This window comes from Nicotiana sylvestris, chromosome 2 (assembly GCF_000393655.2).
Source record: "Nicotiana sylvestris chromosome 2, ASM39365v2, whole genome shotgun sequence".
Classification (NCBI taxonomy): domain Eukaryota; kingdom Viridiplantae; phylum Streptophyta; class Magnoliopsida; order Solanales; family Solanaceae; genus Nicotiana; species Nicotiana sylvestris.
The window spans coordinates 16,412,595-16,430,649 of record NC_091058.1 but is presented as its reverse complement, the minus strand read 5'-3'; the positions used below and the strand labels follow the sequence as shown (position 1 = coordinate 16,430,649).

Sequence of the window (18,055 nt, the reverse complement as noted above, 5' to 3'; positions counted from 1 at the left end):
TGACAATGTGATTGGGAAAGATGAGGTACTGCAGGGAGGGATATATCATTTTGACAATAAACCATTTATTGTCAAGGAATGACATAAGGATATGGAGTTTACCAGGGAGGAACTCTATACTGTCCCAATTTGGGTGAAACTACCTGGATTGGATTTCAAGTATTGAGGTCCTAAAGGGCTTATCAAGACATGAAGCATGATAGGCAAGCCTCTTATGGTGGATAAGAATACAAAGAACAAGATATGTCTCAACTTTGTTAGACTCCTTATTGAGGTAGCTGTGGACTCTCCTCTGCCTAATAAGGTGAGATTCAGGAATGAAAAAGGGGTTTTGATTGAACAGAGAATCCAATATGACTGGAAGCCAGTTTTATGTAAACATTGTCACAAGTATGGTCACTTAGAGGAAGAATGTAGAAGGAAGAAGCAAACAGTTCCTCCAAAACAACAAAATGTTGAGCCAGAAGGAAAAGACACAAATAAAGAGAAGGAAGAGAACAAAGTAGAAGCAGTAACAAGAGTTGAAATCACAAAGCCAATAGAGGAGAAGGAGCCAACAAAAACAATAGGAGGAAATATGAATGCAGAAGGATGGGTGACACCTCATAACACAAGGAAGTATCCTAAGGAACAAATACAACAGTTTTCAGCAGGACATAACACCTTCAGTGTGCTAAGTGAGAGCATCACAAATAGACAATTACAAAGCAGACAAGTTTCAAATGGGGGAGGCACTGTCCTATCTCCAAAAGGCCATGGATAACATGCTAAGCTGGAATGTTAGGGGCTTAAATACTCCTAACAAACAAAAGGAGGTAAAACTCCTATGTACTAATGAAAATATAGGTTTAGTAAACTTGCTTGAGACTAAGGTGAAAACTGGCAATATGGAGAAAGTAATAAATAATATGTTTGGAGGATGGAAGTATATTACAAATCTGGATCACCATTATAATGGTCGAGTAGTTGTAGCATGGAGACCTGATTACTATCAGGTCAAGTACATAAGTGGTACTGCCCAAAGTATAACCGGCCTGGTTACAGATGTTGTTCTGCAGAAGGAATTTTATATTACAGTTGTGTATGCTTTTAATACAAGGGAAGAAAGAAGAAGTTTATGGCAACATTTAGAAAGTATGAGTGGAGGAATTAAGCAACCATGGTTGGTAACAGGAGATTTCAACTCTGTCCTGCTAGCAGATGATAGAATAGGAGGAAATCCTGTTACTATGTGTGAAGTGGTGGATTTCCAAGAGTGTATTGACACTTGTGAACTCATGGAGTTACCATGTGGAGGTAGTAGATACACATGGAATGACAAATATGGTGATAATAGAGTCTTTTCAAAGATTGACTGGGCTTTTGTAAATAGAGAGTGGATGGATTATATGCCAGTGATTCAAGCTATATATTTAGTGGAGGGAATAAGTGATCATTGTCCACTGAGAATAAGTAAAGATACAGGAGGGGGGAAGAGGGATAAAACTTTTAAATACTGTAATGTGTGGGCTCTACATCCTCAGTTTAAAGAGGTTGTGACACAAGGTTGGCAACAACAAGTAGCATGGTATAGTATGTTCCAAGTAGTTAAGAAATTGAAGTTACTAAAGAAGGCACTGAAAAAGCTCAATCATCAACACTTCAGGAATATCTTAGTAGAGGCAGAGGAAGATAGGGCAGCTCTAAACCAAGCTCAAAATAGATTGCATTCTGACCCCTCTAACAAAGCTTTACAAGAACAGGAGACAATCATGTATCATAAATTCAGGAATTCCTCTTATCTAGCTAAAATGTTTTTATTGCAAAGGAGCAAAGCAAGCTGGATTAAGCTAGGAGGTGACAACATCAGATATTTCTACTCAGTAATCAGACACAAAAGACTCCAACAAGCCATTATACAGATCAAGGATCACCATGGGGAATTAACTACAGATAATGCAAGCAAAACAAATGTTCTGGTAGACTACTATGAAACTATGCTAAGCAAGGAAGGAAGAAGAAGAGCAAAAACATTTCATAGCTTTCTGAAGAATTGCACTACACTGAATGCTTCACAGCAGATGGAACTCATACAACCATACACAGTCAAGGAAGTGAAATAGGCTATGTTCAGTATAGATGTGAACAAAAGTCCAGGCCCAGATAGTTATGGAAGTAGATTTTATAGGGAAGCTTGGAATATCATTGGTAATGATGTGACTACTGCTTATTGGAATTCATGGAGAATGGAAAACTGTTAAGGCAAGTAAACTCAACAGTAATATCCTTGATTCCCAAAGTCCGAGTCCTAGAGTTTGCAAGTCAATTCAGACCAATTTCTTGCTGCAATGTCATATAAAAATGCATTTCTAAGATGTTGTGCAAGAGGCTTAAGAGAGCTGTATCAATACTAGTAGCTGAGAACCAAACAACTTTTGTTGAAGGTAGATCACTAATTCATAATGTCCTTATATGCCATGATTTACTGAGACACTATAATAGGAAAACACCCCCTATGTGCCTTATGAAAATTGATTTGAGGAAGGCATATGATATGATCAACTAGGATTTCATAGAGGAAGCTTTGAGAGGATTTGGATTTCCAGAATCATTCACTAAACTGGTGATGACTTGTATGACTACAACACAATTCTCTATAAGAATTAATAGTGAAAACCATGGCTACTTTGAAGGTAGAAGGGGGCTTAGGCAAGGGGATCCTATCTCAACTCTATTATTTTTTCTAGTTATGGAATACCTGTCAAGGGTTCTTGGTAAGATGAGTGAACTTCCTGACTTCAGATACCACCCCATGTGCAAGGAGACAAAGTTAACTCACTTAGTATTTGCAGATGATTTGATGATTTTCTGCAAAGAAAATCTGAAATCCATAGCTAGAGTAATGGAGGCATTACAGCATTTCAGTGATGCCACAGGTTTGGAAGCAAACATAGACAAATCTAGCATGTTTGTAGCAGGGGTTGATGAGGAGACAATGCATGATATGTTGAAGATTACTGAATTCACACTATGGACCTTTCCTATAAGGTACTTAGGCCTTCCTTTTACATCAAAGAAGTGGAATAAGATGGATTACAAGCAACAAGTAGACAAGATCACAAGCAAAATTACTGCTTACATAAGGCAACTGTCATATGCTGGGAGATTGCAAATAATAATGGCTGTTCTATTTTCTATATAAAACTTTTGGAGTGCTGTGTTTATTCTGCCTCAAAGTGTGGTAAAGCTTGTGGACAAGAAATGCAGGGACTTCTTGTGGGGAGCCACTGAAGACAAAAGGAAGGTTAACCTAGTAGCTTGGGATAAGGTCTGTATTCCTAAACAGAATGGAGGGTTAAACATCAAAAGCTGCTGTAAATGGAATATTGCTGCAGTAGGTAAACTACTATGGCAATTAACTAGGAAAAAAGACATTATATGGGTCAAATGAGTTAACAATGTATACATAAAGGATATGGCAAATATATGGGACCACCAATCACCAGCAGACTGTAGCTGGTATTGGAAGAAATTGAACACTCCCAAGCTTCAAATGGCATAATGGTATCAAGGTGACAAATACATGCTGTCAAAATCAGGAGAATACTCTATGTCAAAGAGCTATCAACATATGTTGGGGCTCTGTCTAATACAAGGGAAGTAAAGCTAATATGAAGTAAAATAATGCTTCCTAAACAGAGATTTATTGTATGGTTGGCATGTCAAAATAAAATGCTAACCAAAGAAAGGATGCAGAGATTATAGTTAAAGGTAGAAGATCACAAGTGTTGCTTATGTGAGCAGAATCAGGTGGAGACTCAGACTCACCTTTTTGGACAATGCAAATGGATAGCATGCCTCAGAGAAAAGTTGAGTAGCTGGTTGGGTATCAAAATTCAGAATAATGAAGCAAATAAGGTGATCAAATGAATCCAAAGAAGAAGATGGAACCAAGTTCAGAAGGAGATAGTAGTTGTTGTATGGGGAGCCATGTTATATTATATGTTACAACCCATATCCACATGTGTTAGTTCATGCCATATATTAGTTAACATAAATCCAAGAAGGAATTATCTTTGAGATGATAAGAAGTCAATCCTATTGGTCTTAAGTGATACAAGAGTGTATAAGGGTGATTAACCAGTATTAGAAGTTAAACGAATCAAGGATGTTGTAACTCGTATTTTCAGGTAATCTAGCGGTGCTTAATACACTCAAGAGGTCATTTATTAAGGTATTTTAATCATATAATATCCGTATCATAAGTCTTGAAGTCAAACGAGTTATGAAACAAAAGTCGACAAAAGTTGTCGCAACTTAGGTTCATAATTTTACTTAAACATTAGGTAAAATGTTTCTAATCTTTTCTCATAATTTACAAGGAATTACGGGGTGATCTACCCACCAAATTAAATATCTATGAGTCTAGTTTCCAACGCATTAAACCGTTCATCGATACGATCTCGGAGTAGAGAGATATTCGCATTTTCGCGAGACTGCGCCAAGCACCTCTCTATGGGGCCCACTAAGTCGGTTTAAGATATTTGGACCTATATAGGATGCCTCCAACCCGTTTTAAGTCATTTCTTTTCACTATTTTCAGACCTTAGAACCCTAGGAACATCCTCTCAAGGTTCTCTCAAGATTCAAGACCCAAAAAAGGGCAAACAACACAAATCAAGTGTCGGGAATTCCGTGGCGCTAGTAAGTCTCTTGTTCTTCTTGTTGTTGCTCATTTTTGTGTCGTTCCAGCCCGTGTGGGAGGTTGTTTTAAAGGGTTTATGTTCTGTAAATACTCCCTCATGTTCTTAATATCAATCCTAGGTGATTTCAAGCCTTCTAAAGTGATTCTAGTGCCGAAAAACACTAATTGATCGCTAGTTTCGTTTTTTTTGTTGTGTGGCAGCATTGGAGGGATATTTCATGGAAATTTAAGGTCAAATTGGAGTTGTTCTTTCTGTATAAAGGTAAGGAACCTCTTACTCTATATGTATTTAAGATTATCCAAGTTGCGGCTAAGCCATTGAAGCTAGAACTTGTGAGATATATATCGAAAGGTTTGGTAGTAATGTTATTGTTTTGTGGACTGTTTTGCGTTGTTGTTGGGCTGCGTATTTTACTACTATCTTGTGGAGTTTTGGAGGAGGAAGGGTGTGGGGAAACACCATATATATGTAGGGTTATGGGCTGATAGTTATTCGTAACATTTCCAGATTGTTTGACACGACTATGGTGGTCGTCGTATGTATGGAGTGATTAGGCTGTGTGTGGACTATATTGGGAGGCTCAATATGTTTATTATTGATGTTGTTTGGGCTGTTTGGTGACTATTTTGAATGGTGTGAGGTCATATATATAGGGGAGGTGTTGTCCGTTTCATCGTAAAATAGGTTGTGGTCGATACATAATAGTTATGACGCTTAAATGATAACGATAGTATCGTTTCTCTTATTGTAGACTAAGGAGTTTTGACAATTGCATAGCTTGAGATTGGGGAAGTATATACAAGGTATGTGAGGCTATCCCTTTCCTTCTTTTGCACGACTCCGATTGTACATAATGTAATGAACGAGCTTCCAAAGATACTCTACTCTTAGAAGCTAGCAGTACTTACATTGTTTTCCCTCTTATGGAACGATTGATGTTAATGTTGCTTCTCTTATTCTTATGTTATCAATGTTATTGGTACTTCCTGATTCTTATAAGGTTCATAGTGAAGAGTTAGTCCTAATAACGTGTACAGAGGATACCGACCTTACGTCACTCCGAAAGGTTTAGAATGTGATTCCATGAGTCGAGCATGCATTATATATATGTATCTATTTTACTCTACCGAGCCACGCTATAGTTGGCTGGGTACGGCACCTATTGTGCAACCACTGATCAGTTGGGTTTTACCGAGCTCCACGTGGCCGGGTACGATTCTACCGAGCCTATTATGGCCGGGTACGATATGATGATGATGATGCCCACAGAGGCGAATACTTTAAAGGTTTATGTATTTATACATATGTATCATGCATTTCATGTAAGTAGCCCTCAGAGGTACTAAGATGTTACAGGTGGTATATTCTTTATCCTTGCTTACATTACTGATCGTATTTATGGTTCCTTGCCTTACATACTCAGTACTTTATTCGTACTGACGTCCTTTTATTTGTGGACGCTGCATGTCGTGCTGCAGGTCCTGATAGACAGACAGGTGCAGCTCCCCCACCACAGTAGACTGTCCAGTTCAGCGGTGATTGGCGAGATCCCTTCTCCGGACTTGCCTTGGTCTTGGTATGCAATTTTTGTTATAGACATTATGGGTATGTCGGGGCCCTGTTCCGGCTATGTTGCAACACTTATGTTCTTTTAGAGGCTCATAGACAGGTGTCGGCTCATGTATAGTTTGGTATGCCTTGTCGGCTAGTTTTTGTTGTATAGTCTTTCATAGTAGCGTGGTAGCTCATACCTTATATGTAGTTTCTTGATTGTCTGGTCATCCCCTGCTATGTATGTTCATGCCGTCATATTTTATTGCTGGTTGTCCATGATCTAGGTCTACCATTTATATTGATCTCTTTAGCCTTAAAAGATAATAATGAAGGTTAGATGAAATGTACGTTGGTGCTCGGCAAGTGTGGTCGGGTGCTAGTCATGGCCCTTCAGTTTGGGTCGTGACAAACTTGGTATCAGAGCAAGTCTGTCCTAGGGGTTGTCTATGAGCCGTGTCTAGTAGAGTCTTGATTATGGATGTGTAGCGCGCCACATTTATAATCAGGAGGCTACATGACATCTAGGGTTGTTACCTTCTTCCTGAATCTAGATCGTGCGTAGAGTTGAGTCGTAAGTGTTCGTCTCTAATATTCACCTTGTTTTTTTTCAGTGATGCCTTCGACTAGGAAGCAAACGATTAGTAGACGGCTTGATACAGCAGCGGGAGAGGGTACCAGTCAGGTGCCCCAAGTCAGAGCAGGACAAAGTGAGGCTCAAAGTGAGATGCCCTCTCATACCTTATCTACTCCATCTCCTCCAGAGGGTATTAGAAGGCACCCAGCGCCTCCAGTTCCTCCGTCTGGCACTCCAGACAAGGATATGCAGAGTGCTTTGCAGTTATTGACTAGCTTGGTAGCTGCTCAGGCTCAGAGGCAGAATACAGGTGCTGCTGAGAAACCAGTTAGTACAAGAGTTCGTGATTTTATTAATTTAGACCCTCCAGTGTTTACCGGATCAGACCCCAAGGAGGACCCACAGACTTTTATTGACCAGGTTCATCGTACACTTCGGGTTATGCATGTTAGTGATACAGAGGCAGTAGAGTTGGCTTCTTATCGGCTACGGGATTTAGCGGTTCTCTGGTATGATAGTTGGGAGAGATCCAGGGGTCCGAACCCTCCTCCAGCTGTGTGGAAGGAATTTTCTGAGGCCTTTCTTCGTCACTACTTGCCAGTTGAGATACGACGAGCTAGAGCTGATAAGTTCTTGAACCTTAGACAAGGTAATATGAGTGTGCGAGAGTACAGTATGCAGTTTGATTCTTTGGCAAGGTATGCTCCCCATATGGTGGCCGAGATGAGTGATAGGGTGCATATGTTCGTGAATGGGTTGGGACCACATCTAATAAATGAGTGTACGACAGCCTCCTTGGTGGAGGGCATGGATATTTCCCGTATTCAAGCTTATGCCCAGACCCTAGAGGATCGTAAGCGCCAGCAGAGGGCAGTTAGGGAGCAGGATAGAGGCCAGCATAAGAGGGCGAGATTTGCAGGGTATTCTGATGACTTCAGAGGCCGCATCAGGCCACAGTTTTCGAGGAGTTCGGCGCCACCTGTAGCTAGTGCTCCTCCACAGTTTCAGAGGCCTCGATATGATCGATCCTATTCTGGTCCAGGTCAGAGTTCGCGGGCATCTGGCTCGCAACATCACAGGGATACTAGTCAGATGAGACCCCCAACACCACATTGTGATCAGTGCGGCAAGGCCCACTTTGGACTGTGTCGTCGAGGTTCTGATGCATGCTATTCGTGCGGGCAGCCTGGCCATATGATGCGGGATTGTCCTAATAGAGGAGGTGATGGTATGGCTCAGCCGACTGGATCTGTGTCTGGTTCTTCCTCATCAGTTCGACCTCCAGCACGGGGTTTTCAGCAGTCGACAGGTCGTGGTAGGGGTAGAGGTGCAGTGCCGAGTTCGAGTGGTGCTCAAAATCGAACCTATGCTCTAGTAGGTCGACAGGATCTCGAGTCGTCTCCAGATGTTGTTACAGGTATTATATCTGTATTTTCTTATGATGTATATGCGCTGATTGATCCGGGATCTACATTATCATATGTTACACCCTTTGTGGCTAATAAGTTTGGCATTGAACCTGAATTGATAAGTAAACCCCTTGCGGTATCTACTCCGATAGGAGATTCTGTGATTGCTAGAAGGGTATATAGAGGTTGCACTGTGATGATTTGTAGTCGTCAAACCTCGGCAAATTTATTTGAGTTAGAAATGGTTGATTTTGATGTGATAATGGGAATGGACTGGTTGGCCTCATGCTATGCAAATGTTGACTGTCGTACGAAGATGGTTAGGTTCCAATTTCCGGGTGAACCCGTCATTGAATGGAAAGGGAACATTGCTACACCGAAAGGTAGGTTTATTTCCTATCTTAAGGCAAGGAAAATGATCTCAAAAGGTTACATTTATCATCTCGTTCGCGTTAGGGATGCGGAGGCGAAACCGCCTACTTTACAATCAATCCCTGTGGTTAACGAATTCCCAGATGTTTTCCCAGATGAACTCCCGGGCCTTCCTCCTGAAAGGGAGATTGAGTTTAGCATTGATGTGTTGCCTGACACTCAACCGATCTCTATTCCTCCATACAGAATGGCCCCGGCAGAGTTGCGAGAGTTGAAGGTGCAGTTGAAGGACTTGCTGGATAAGGGCTTTATTAGGCCTAGCACTTCACCTTGGGGTGCACCAGTCCTATTCGTGCGGAAGAAAGACGGGTCGTTACGGATGTGTATCGACTATCGACAGTTGAATAAGTCTACTATAAAGAACAAGTATCCACTTCCAAGAATTGATGACCTGTTTGACCAACTCCAGGGTGCCAAGTATTTCTCTAAGATTGATTTACGTTCAGGGTATCATCAGGTGAGGGTTAGGGAGAAGGATATTCCAAAGACGGCCTTCCGGACAAGATATGGGCACTTTGAGTTCTTGGTGATGTCGTTCGGGCTAACAAATGCCCCAGCAGCTTTTATGGATCTCATGAATACTATATTCAGGCCCTATCTTGATGTGTTCGTGATTGTATTCATTGATGACATTCTAGTGTATTCTCGTTCGGAGGTGGAACATGCGGGCCACTTGCGGATAGTATTACAGACGCTTCAGGATCGTAAGTTATATGCTAAGCTCTCCAAATGTGAATTCTGGCTGAACTCAGTAGCATTCCTTGGCCATGTGATATCTGATGAGGGTATTAGTGTCGACACTCAGAAGATCGATGCAGTAAAGAATTGGCCGAGACCTACAACACCATCAGAAGTCCGCAGCTTCCTAGGGCTAGCAGGATATTATAGGCGGTTTGTAGAAGGATTTTCCTCTATATCATCACCATTGACTAAGTTAACACAAAAAGCTACCAAATTCCAGTGGTCTGACACTTGTGAACGTAGTTTTCAGGAGTTGAAGAATCGATTGACATCTGCACCAGTGCTCACTCTTCCTGAAGGAACAGAAGGTTATGTGGTATATTGTGATGCCTCAGGTATAGGTTTGGGGTGCGTATTGATGCAGCATGGGAATGTGATTGCTTATGCATCAAGACAATTGAAGAAGCATGAAAAGAATTATCCAACCCATGATTTGGAATTGGCTGCAGTAATATATGCTTTGAAGATATGGCGGCACTACTTATACGGCGTCCATGTTGACATCTACACAGATCACAAGAGTTTACAATACATCTTCAAGCAGAAAGAGTTGAATTTGAGGCAGCGTAGGTGGCTTGAATTATTGAAAGACTACGACGTCGAGATATTGTATCATCCCGGTAAAGCCAATGTTGTGGCAGACGCTCTCAGCCGTAAATCAATGGGAAGCTTAGTACATATTGAGGCAGGTAGATGGGGGTTGATTAAAGAGATTCATCAGCTAGCCAATATGAGAATCAGATTGTTAGACTCTGATGACGGAGGTGTTACTGTACAGAATACATCAGAATCATCTTTGGTAGCCGAGGTAAAAGCACGACAATATGAAGATCCTATCTTAGTACGATTAAGAGAAAGCATTCAACAGTGTAAAAGTATGGCTTTTAGGATCGGAAAAGATGGGGCACTGAGATACCAGAGCCGATTGTGTGTGCCTAATGTGGCAGGGTTGCGAGAGAAGATTATGAATGAGATTCATCAATCCCGATATTCCATCCATCCCGGCTCGACAAAGATGTATCATGATGTCAAGGAGCAGTATTGGTGGGATAATATGAAGAAGTCTATTGCTGAATTTGTAGCCCAGTGTCCCAATTGTCAACAAGTAAAGATAGAACATCAGAAACCCGGTGGATTGCTTCAAAATATAGAGATTCCGACCTGGAAGTGGGAGGTGATTAATATGGACTTCATTATTGGATTACCTCGCTCTTATCATAAGTTTGACTCCATCTGGGTGATAATTGATCGACTTACAAAATGTGCCCATTTTCTGCCAGTGAAGACAACTTACGCGGCTGAAGATTATGCAAAGTTGTATATCAAGGAGATTGTTAGGCTTCATGGTGTGCCCATATCTATTATATCAGACCGAGGAGCTCAATTTACGGCTAACTTTTGGAGGTCTTTCCAGAAGGGTTTAGGCACACAAGTAAATCTCAGCACTGCATTTCATCCGCAGACTGACGGACAGGCTGAACGTACCATTCAGACACTGGAAGATATGCTACGAGCATGTGTTCTAGATTTTAAGGGGAATTGGGATGATCATCTTCCACTCATAGAATTCGCCTATAACAATAGCTACCATTCCAGTATTAAAATGGCCCCATATGAGGCACTATACGGGAGGAGATGTAGATCACCAGTTGGATGGTTCGAAGTCGGTGAAACAGAATTATATGGGCCAGATTTGATTCACCAAGCTATTGAGAAGGTGAAAGTGATACAGGAGCGATTGAGGACGGCACAAAGCAGGCAAAAATCTTATTCTGATGTCCGACGTCGTGATCTAGAGTTTGAGGTTGGTGATTGGGTTTTCCTGAGGATCTCACCAATGAAGGGTATTATGCGTTTTGGGAAGAAAGGTAAGCTGAGTCCAAGGTATATCGGGCCGTATAAAATTCTTCGACGGATTGGACAGGTTGCTTATGAGTTAGAATTGCCATCCGAATTGGAATTTGTTCACCCGGTATTCCATGTATCTATGTTGAGAAAATGTATTGGAGACCCTTCTCGAGTCATCCCTATCAAAGATGTACAAGTTACAGAGGACCTATCATATGAAGAAGTGCCAGTGGCGATATTAGATCGGCAAGTCCGCAAGCTGAGAACAAAAGATGTAGCTTCCGTCAAAGTATTGTGGAGGAACAAAAATATGGAAGAAATGACATGGGAAGCAGAAAAGGAGATGAAGTTAAAATACCCTTACTTATTCCAGAATGAAGATAACAAGGATGCTGGTGGAAGACAGGATACATTGGAAGAAGAAACGGCTCTATGAGATAAGCAATAATTTGAGAATACTCCTCCTTAATACAAAATGATGATATGTAGATAATGTAAATACGCATAATGCTTTGTGTAGACTTGTGAAACCATATGTTGGGCTTAATTACTTGCAAGTTTTGCTAGTGACCATTTTATAGGGGAAAATTGATCGGAAATTTCCATTGGAATCCACGATGATTTAAACTCCCCATAAACCCTTACATTCGAGGACGAATGTTCCTAAGGGGGGAGGGTGTTACAACCCATATCCACATGTGTTAGTTCATGCCATATATTAGTTAACATAAATCCAAGAAGGAATTATCTTTGAGATGATAAGAAGTCAATCCTATTGGTCTTAAGTGATACAAGAGTGTATAAGGGTGATTAACCAGTATTAGAAGTTAAACGAATCAAGGATGTTGTAACTCGTATTTTCAGGTAATCTAGCGGTGATTAATACACTCAAGAGGTCATTTATTAAGGTATTTTAATCATATAATATCCGTATCATAAGTCTTGAAGTCAAACGAGTTATGAAACAAAAGTCGACAAAAGTTGTCGCAACTTAGGTTCATAATTTTACTTAAACATTAGGTCAAATATTTCTAATCTTTTCTCATAATTTACAAGGAATTACGGGGTGATCTACCCACAAAATTAAAGATCTATGAGTCTAGTTTCCAACGCATTAAACCGTTCATCGATACGATCTCGGAGTAGAGAGATATTCGCGTTTTCGCGAGACTGCGCCAAACACCTCTCTATGGGGCCCACTAAGTCGGTTTAAGATATTTGGACCTATATAGGATGACTACAACCCGTTTTAAGTCATTTCTTTTCACTATTTTCAGATCTTAGAACCCTAGGAACATCCTCTCAAGGTTCTCTCAAGATTCAAGACCCAAAAAGGGCAAACAACACAAATCAAGTGTCGGGAATTCCGTGGCGCTAGTAAGTCTCTTGTTCTTCTTGTTGTTGCTCATTTTTGTGTCGTTCCAGCCCGTGTGGGAGGTTGTTTTAAAGGGTTTATGTTCTGTAAATACTCCCTCATGTTCTTAATATCAATCCTAGGTGATTTCAAGCCTTCTAAAGTGATTCTAGTGCCGAAAAACACTAATTGATCGCTAGTTTCATTTTTTTTGTTGTGTGGCAGCATTGGAGGGATATTTCATGGAAATTTAAGGTCAAATTGGAGTTGTTATTTCTGTATAAAGGTAAGGAACCTCTTACTCTATATGTATTTAAGATTATCCAAGTTGCGGCTAAGCCATTGAAGCTAGAACTTGTGAGATATATATCGAAAGGTTTGGTAGTAATGTTATTGTTTTGTGGACTGTTTTGCATTGTTGTTGGGCTGCGTATTTTACTACTATCTTGTGGAGTTTTGGAGGAGGAAGGGTGTGGGGAAACACCATATATATGTAGGGTTATGGGCTGATAGTTATTCGTAACATTTCCAGATTGTTTGACACGACTATGGTGGTCGTCGTATGTATGGAGTGATTAGGCTGTGTGTGGACTATATTGGGAGGCTCAATATGTTTATTATTGATGTTGTTTGGGCTGTTTGGTGACTATTTTGAATGGTGTGAGGTCATATATATAGGGGAGGTGCTGTCCGTTTCATCGTAAAATAGGTTGTGGTCGATATATAATAGTTATGACGCTTAAATGATAACGATAGTATCGTTTCTCTTATTGTAGACTAAGGAGTTTTGACAATTGCATAGCTTGAGATTGGGGAAGTATATACAAGGTATGTGAGGCTATCCCTTTCCTTCTTTTGCACGACTCCGATTGTACATAATGTAATGAACGAGCTTCCAAAGATACTCTACTCTTAGAAGCTAGCAGTACTTACATTGTTTTCCCTCTTATGGAACGATTGATGTTAATGTTGCTTCTCTTATTCTTATGTTATCAATGTTATTGGTACTTCCTGATTCTTATAAGGTTCATAGTGAAGAGTTAGTCCTAATAACGTGTACAGAGGATACCGACCTTACGTCACTCCGAAAGGTTTAGAATGTGATTCCATGAGTCGAGCATGCATTATATATATGTATCTATTTTACTCTACCGAGCCACGCTATAGTTGGCCGGGTACGGCACCTATTGTGCAACCACTGATCAGTTGGGTTTTACCGAGCTCCACGTGGCCGGGTACGATTCTACCGAGCCTATTATGGCCGGGTACGATATGATGATGATGATGCCCACAGAGGCGAATGCTTTAAAGGTTTATGTATTTATACATATGTATCATGCATTTCATGTAAGTAGCCCTCAGAGGTACTAAGATGTTACAGGTGGTATATTCTTTATCCTTGCTTACATTACTGATCGTATTTATGGTTCCTTGCCTTACATACTCAGTACTTTATTCGTACTGACGTCCTTTTATTTGTGGACGCTGCATGTCGTGCTGCAGGTCCTGATAGACAGACAGGTGCAGCTCCCCCACCACAGTAGACTGTCCAGTTCAGCGGTGATTGGCGAGATCCCTTCTCCGGACTTGCCTTGGTCTTGGTATGCAATTTTTGTTATAGACATTATGGGTATGTCGGGGCCCTGTTCCGGCTATGTTGCAACACTTATGTTCTTTTAGAGGCTCATAGACAGGTGTCGGCTCATGTATAGTTTGGTATGCCTTGTCGGCTAGTTTTTGTTGTATAGTCTTTCATAGTAGCGTGGTAGCTCATACCTTATATGTAGTTTCTTGATTGTATGGTCATCCCCTGCTATGTATGTTCATGTCGTCATATTTTATTGCTGGTTGTCCATGATCTAGGTCTACCATTTATATTGATCTCTTTAACCTTAAAAGATAATAACGAAGGTTAGATGAAATGTACGTTGGTGCTCGGCAAGTGTGGTCGGGTGCTAGTCATGGCCCTTCAGTTTGGGTCGTGACATTATACATGGCAAGCAAGGAATTGAAAAATATTCAAAAAAGTAAATGTGAGCATAGACCTTGTAAATGATAAAATTAGAAAAGAGATACTAGATAGAGTAGAGATAGTGTATAAAAGAGGAAGAGATAGAAAATGCAAAGAATTGCTTCAGAGAATATGTAAATAGATTCTGAAATATTTGGAGATCTGGTGTTTGCTTCTGTTTCAAACACTAGAGGCTCATAGGTTGTAAAAAACTTTTTTTTGGTTGGAATGGTAATATTCACAGGTGTTACCAAAAAAATAATGCATTTTGATTTTTGTGAACCTGTTAAATCACCCCTTCCCTCAAATAGCAGAGAGTGCAAAAAGAATTCATACACTCGCTCCAGGTCCAACAATGCTCTTTGTCTGATTAATTTAGGATTTTTTTATTTTTAGCCCGTACTAGAAACTATTTACATTTAGTAACCGAAAAAGTATATATAATTTGTATAATTTTTGTATATAACATACATCTTGACTAATGAATTATGACTAAATATCTCTATTATTGACCCTACTTTGAGGATTTAGATCTCTGTTGGGCTTGCATTCAATTAAAGCCCATATATTGTGGGCTGAATCTAGAAACTGCCCACTATTGGGTCGTGGTTTACGATTTTTCGCCCAAATTGTCCTTATTTTTAGGAGTTCTTATACTGCGTAAGTGCTTACAGATTCAACTTTTCAGTAAATTGTTTTTTTGTTTTTTTAACAAAAGTAAATAGTATCTTGGTTGACAAGAAATAGAGATATATCATCAGCGTACTACACGACTAACTAGAGTTTCATTGTGGAAGAAAAAGAAAAAAGACGAGCTAGGCCTCTTTTATTTGCATTTTTGTAGGAACAAATTTCAATCATCTTAGCAACAATGGCTTATGTGGCTCTTTGTCGTCGATTCCCTTCACCAAAACTTGTTAGAAAATCCTCTTTTTATTCTCCATCATCATGCCTAATACCCACCCTAAAGATCATCCATTTATAAATTACCCGAATATATCAAGTTCCTTCTCTTCAATCTATAATTACCATAATAGTGATTATTCAACGACTATCCCATATCGTCCTATGAAAAACTGCTGTGTTAATTCTGCCAACATTATCAACAAATCATCCCCCATGAGCTCCTCCTTAAGCATCAGAATTACTTGAATACAAGATTTGTGTCGAGTGAAAGAGTTAGATACTTTTGTTGGCATAGATATAACTTTATTTAGTATATTTTGGTCTTATTAAATATATAGAGTTTGTTTGTAGTTAGGAATCTCATACTACTCCAATAGTGGCATTCTAGTTTAGGAGCTTAGTTAAGGATATTGATGGATGAATTGAGCCAATCTCTGCTCTTTTCTGTATTATTATTGCTTTGTCCCGACTATTTACCTAGCGTGGATCTCTTGCTGAGAATGAATGCAGAGAACACTTTCTTTTGGGTGAAGATCATTTGTATATGTAATTTTTGTTTTCAAATCCAGATATCTTAGCTACTATTATTTTCACCTTAAGTAATTTGCACGTGGCTTATTCTCAAATATGAATTAATAGAGAAGTTCTTTTAGGGTCTGTTTAGAAAACTATCAGGTAATTATAATTGGAGTAATTACTAGGGTAGTAATTATACAACCTAATAATTACACAGTATTGCAATTACGACTATATGTTTGTTTGTCATATTGTAATTGCAGTGTAATTATAAGTGTATTGTTTGATTGCACAAGTGTAATTACACAATTAGATTAAATTATAAATATAAACTTAATTATTAAAAATTACTGTATAATTACATCCAATTATATCCAAATCCAATTACAGAGTGACTTTCCAAAAAAACCCCTTAGTAAGTTATCGTAAAACCCACCCCGAATTTCAGGTCCAAAACAACCTTAAAGATCTATTGATCTATTACCATTTTTATTAATTTGATTACCTTGGCCTCTTTGGCTAGTCCTCCACCTCTTTAATGGTGGAGGTTTTTAATTTCATATGCCCAAGGTCATAGAAATGTCAATTGGTAGATTTTCTGTAATAGTAGTAATTATTTTGCCCTATGTGATTTTTGTTTATGATATTATGATATCTTAATTGTTATTTTTACTTTAATTGATTTGCCTATATCTCAAATGATGAGATGCCTCATCTATATATAAATATAAAATTAGGAATGAAAAAGATAATGTGGCAGTCCCTATGATAACATTAGTATTTATCTATTTTTTCCTTTTTCCTGCAATTTCTTCTTCATTCTGCTATAGAACAAAAAAAAAAGTGATTCGAAAAAAGACTAATGGTTTTGCTTCTGAAGGGTCACATTGGTAACGTAAAATGTTAATCTGATAGGTCATATTGGTAACGTAGAATGCTAACCATATGTTCTAAAAAGTCAAACTCAAATTAATTGTATTTAGTTTAGGCTTCCAAATACAATGTCCATGTCTTTCACCTTCTTTCTTCTTCCAATATACCCATGGAAAGTGCATCAATTCTAAACACACCGCGGTACAGGTATGACTCCTTATTCTGTCTTGCAATATCGCTATTCTTCACTTTATGAAATTATCAACAATTATATGATTGTTTGAATTAAAGTATTGCTATTCTTTCTTTGTATATAGTTTTAGTTTTGCAGAAATGAGAGATGTGAAGGTGTTATTTGAAGAAAATTCTATTCTAAAGGACTAAATAAGTTATCCAGAATGACAATACGTACATGTTTGCCAGGCGTATTCATTAATGAAAACTTCGAAACTTATCTTTATGAAATTGTATTGTATTCACAAATATATTTGTGAATAAATTAAATATTGATTGATAACTTGGAAGTCATCAAAGACTTCTTGTGTTGATCCTCCAAAGTATGGTGATTCCTGGAATACATATACATTTGGGTGCCGATAGAAAAGGTATTTGAGTTTTTGCATCTAAGATTTCTTTATCTCATGATATATATCGCATTTTTTTAACATACAAGACAAAACGTTTTTTGGCATTAAAAAACGAATAAAGCATACAGCCAATCAATTCCCTGAAGTGTATCAGCTAATTAATGCTTTGAATTCCTTTACGTGCATACTATTGTTATGCTTTGGGGCCTCTTTAGTTACTTTAATCCCAGAAGAAGAAAAAGAAAAGGAAGATTTGGAAAAAGCAAATATCCTCATATGATGAGTTAAGTAAATAAGTTAAAATAAGTGTGAGTAATAAGATGGATTAAACATGAAATCTACTCCATATTTGGACTTAAGGACTAAATACTTTTAATAATCAGATATTAGGAAAAAAATATATTTTAGTTTTATTTTTACGACCGCACGAAGCGCAGACAATTTTACTAGTTCTAAAATAATAGGTAGAGAAATTCTTTAATTAATTTTATTTTACTATTATATAGAAATGGGAGTTAGAATGTGTACGAACAAGGGCGAACAGGACAATTTAGAAATTTAGATG

At 38.9% G+C, this 18,055-nt stretch overlaps 1 protein-coding gene across 1 annotated transcript; it reads left to right on the top strand.

Annotated features, from left to right (window-relative positions):
- The first annotated feature begins 764 nt into the window (after positions 1-764).
- LOC104236821 (uncharacterized) lies at positions 765-2,102 on the top strand. The gene has a single exon (XM_009790836.2). It carries the CDS (start codon positions 765-767, stop codon positions 2,100-2,102), a length of 1,338 nt encoding a protein of 445 aa, XP_009789138.2.
- The last annotated feature ends 15,953 nt before the right edge of the window (positions 2,103-18,055 follow it).

What these genes read in the sequence shown, in the direction of transcription:
- LOC104236821 (XM_009790836.2), top strand. Translation starts at nt 765, where the DNA reads ATGCTAAGCTGGAATGTTAGGGGCTTAAATACTCCTAACAAACAAAAG.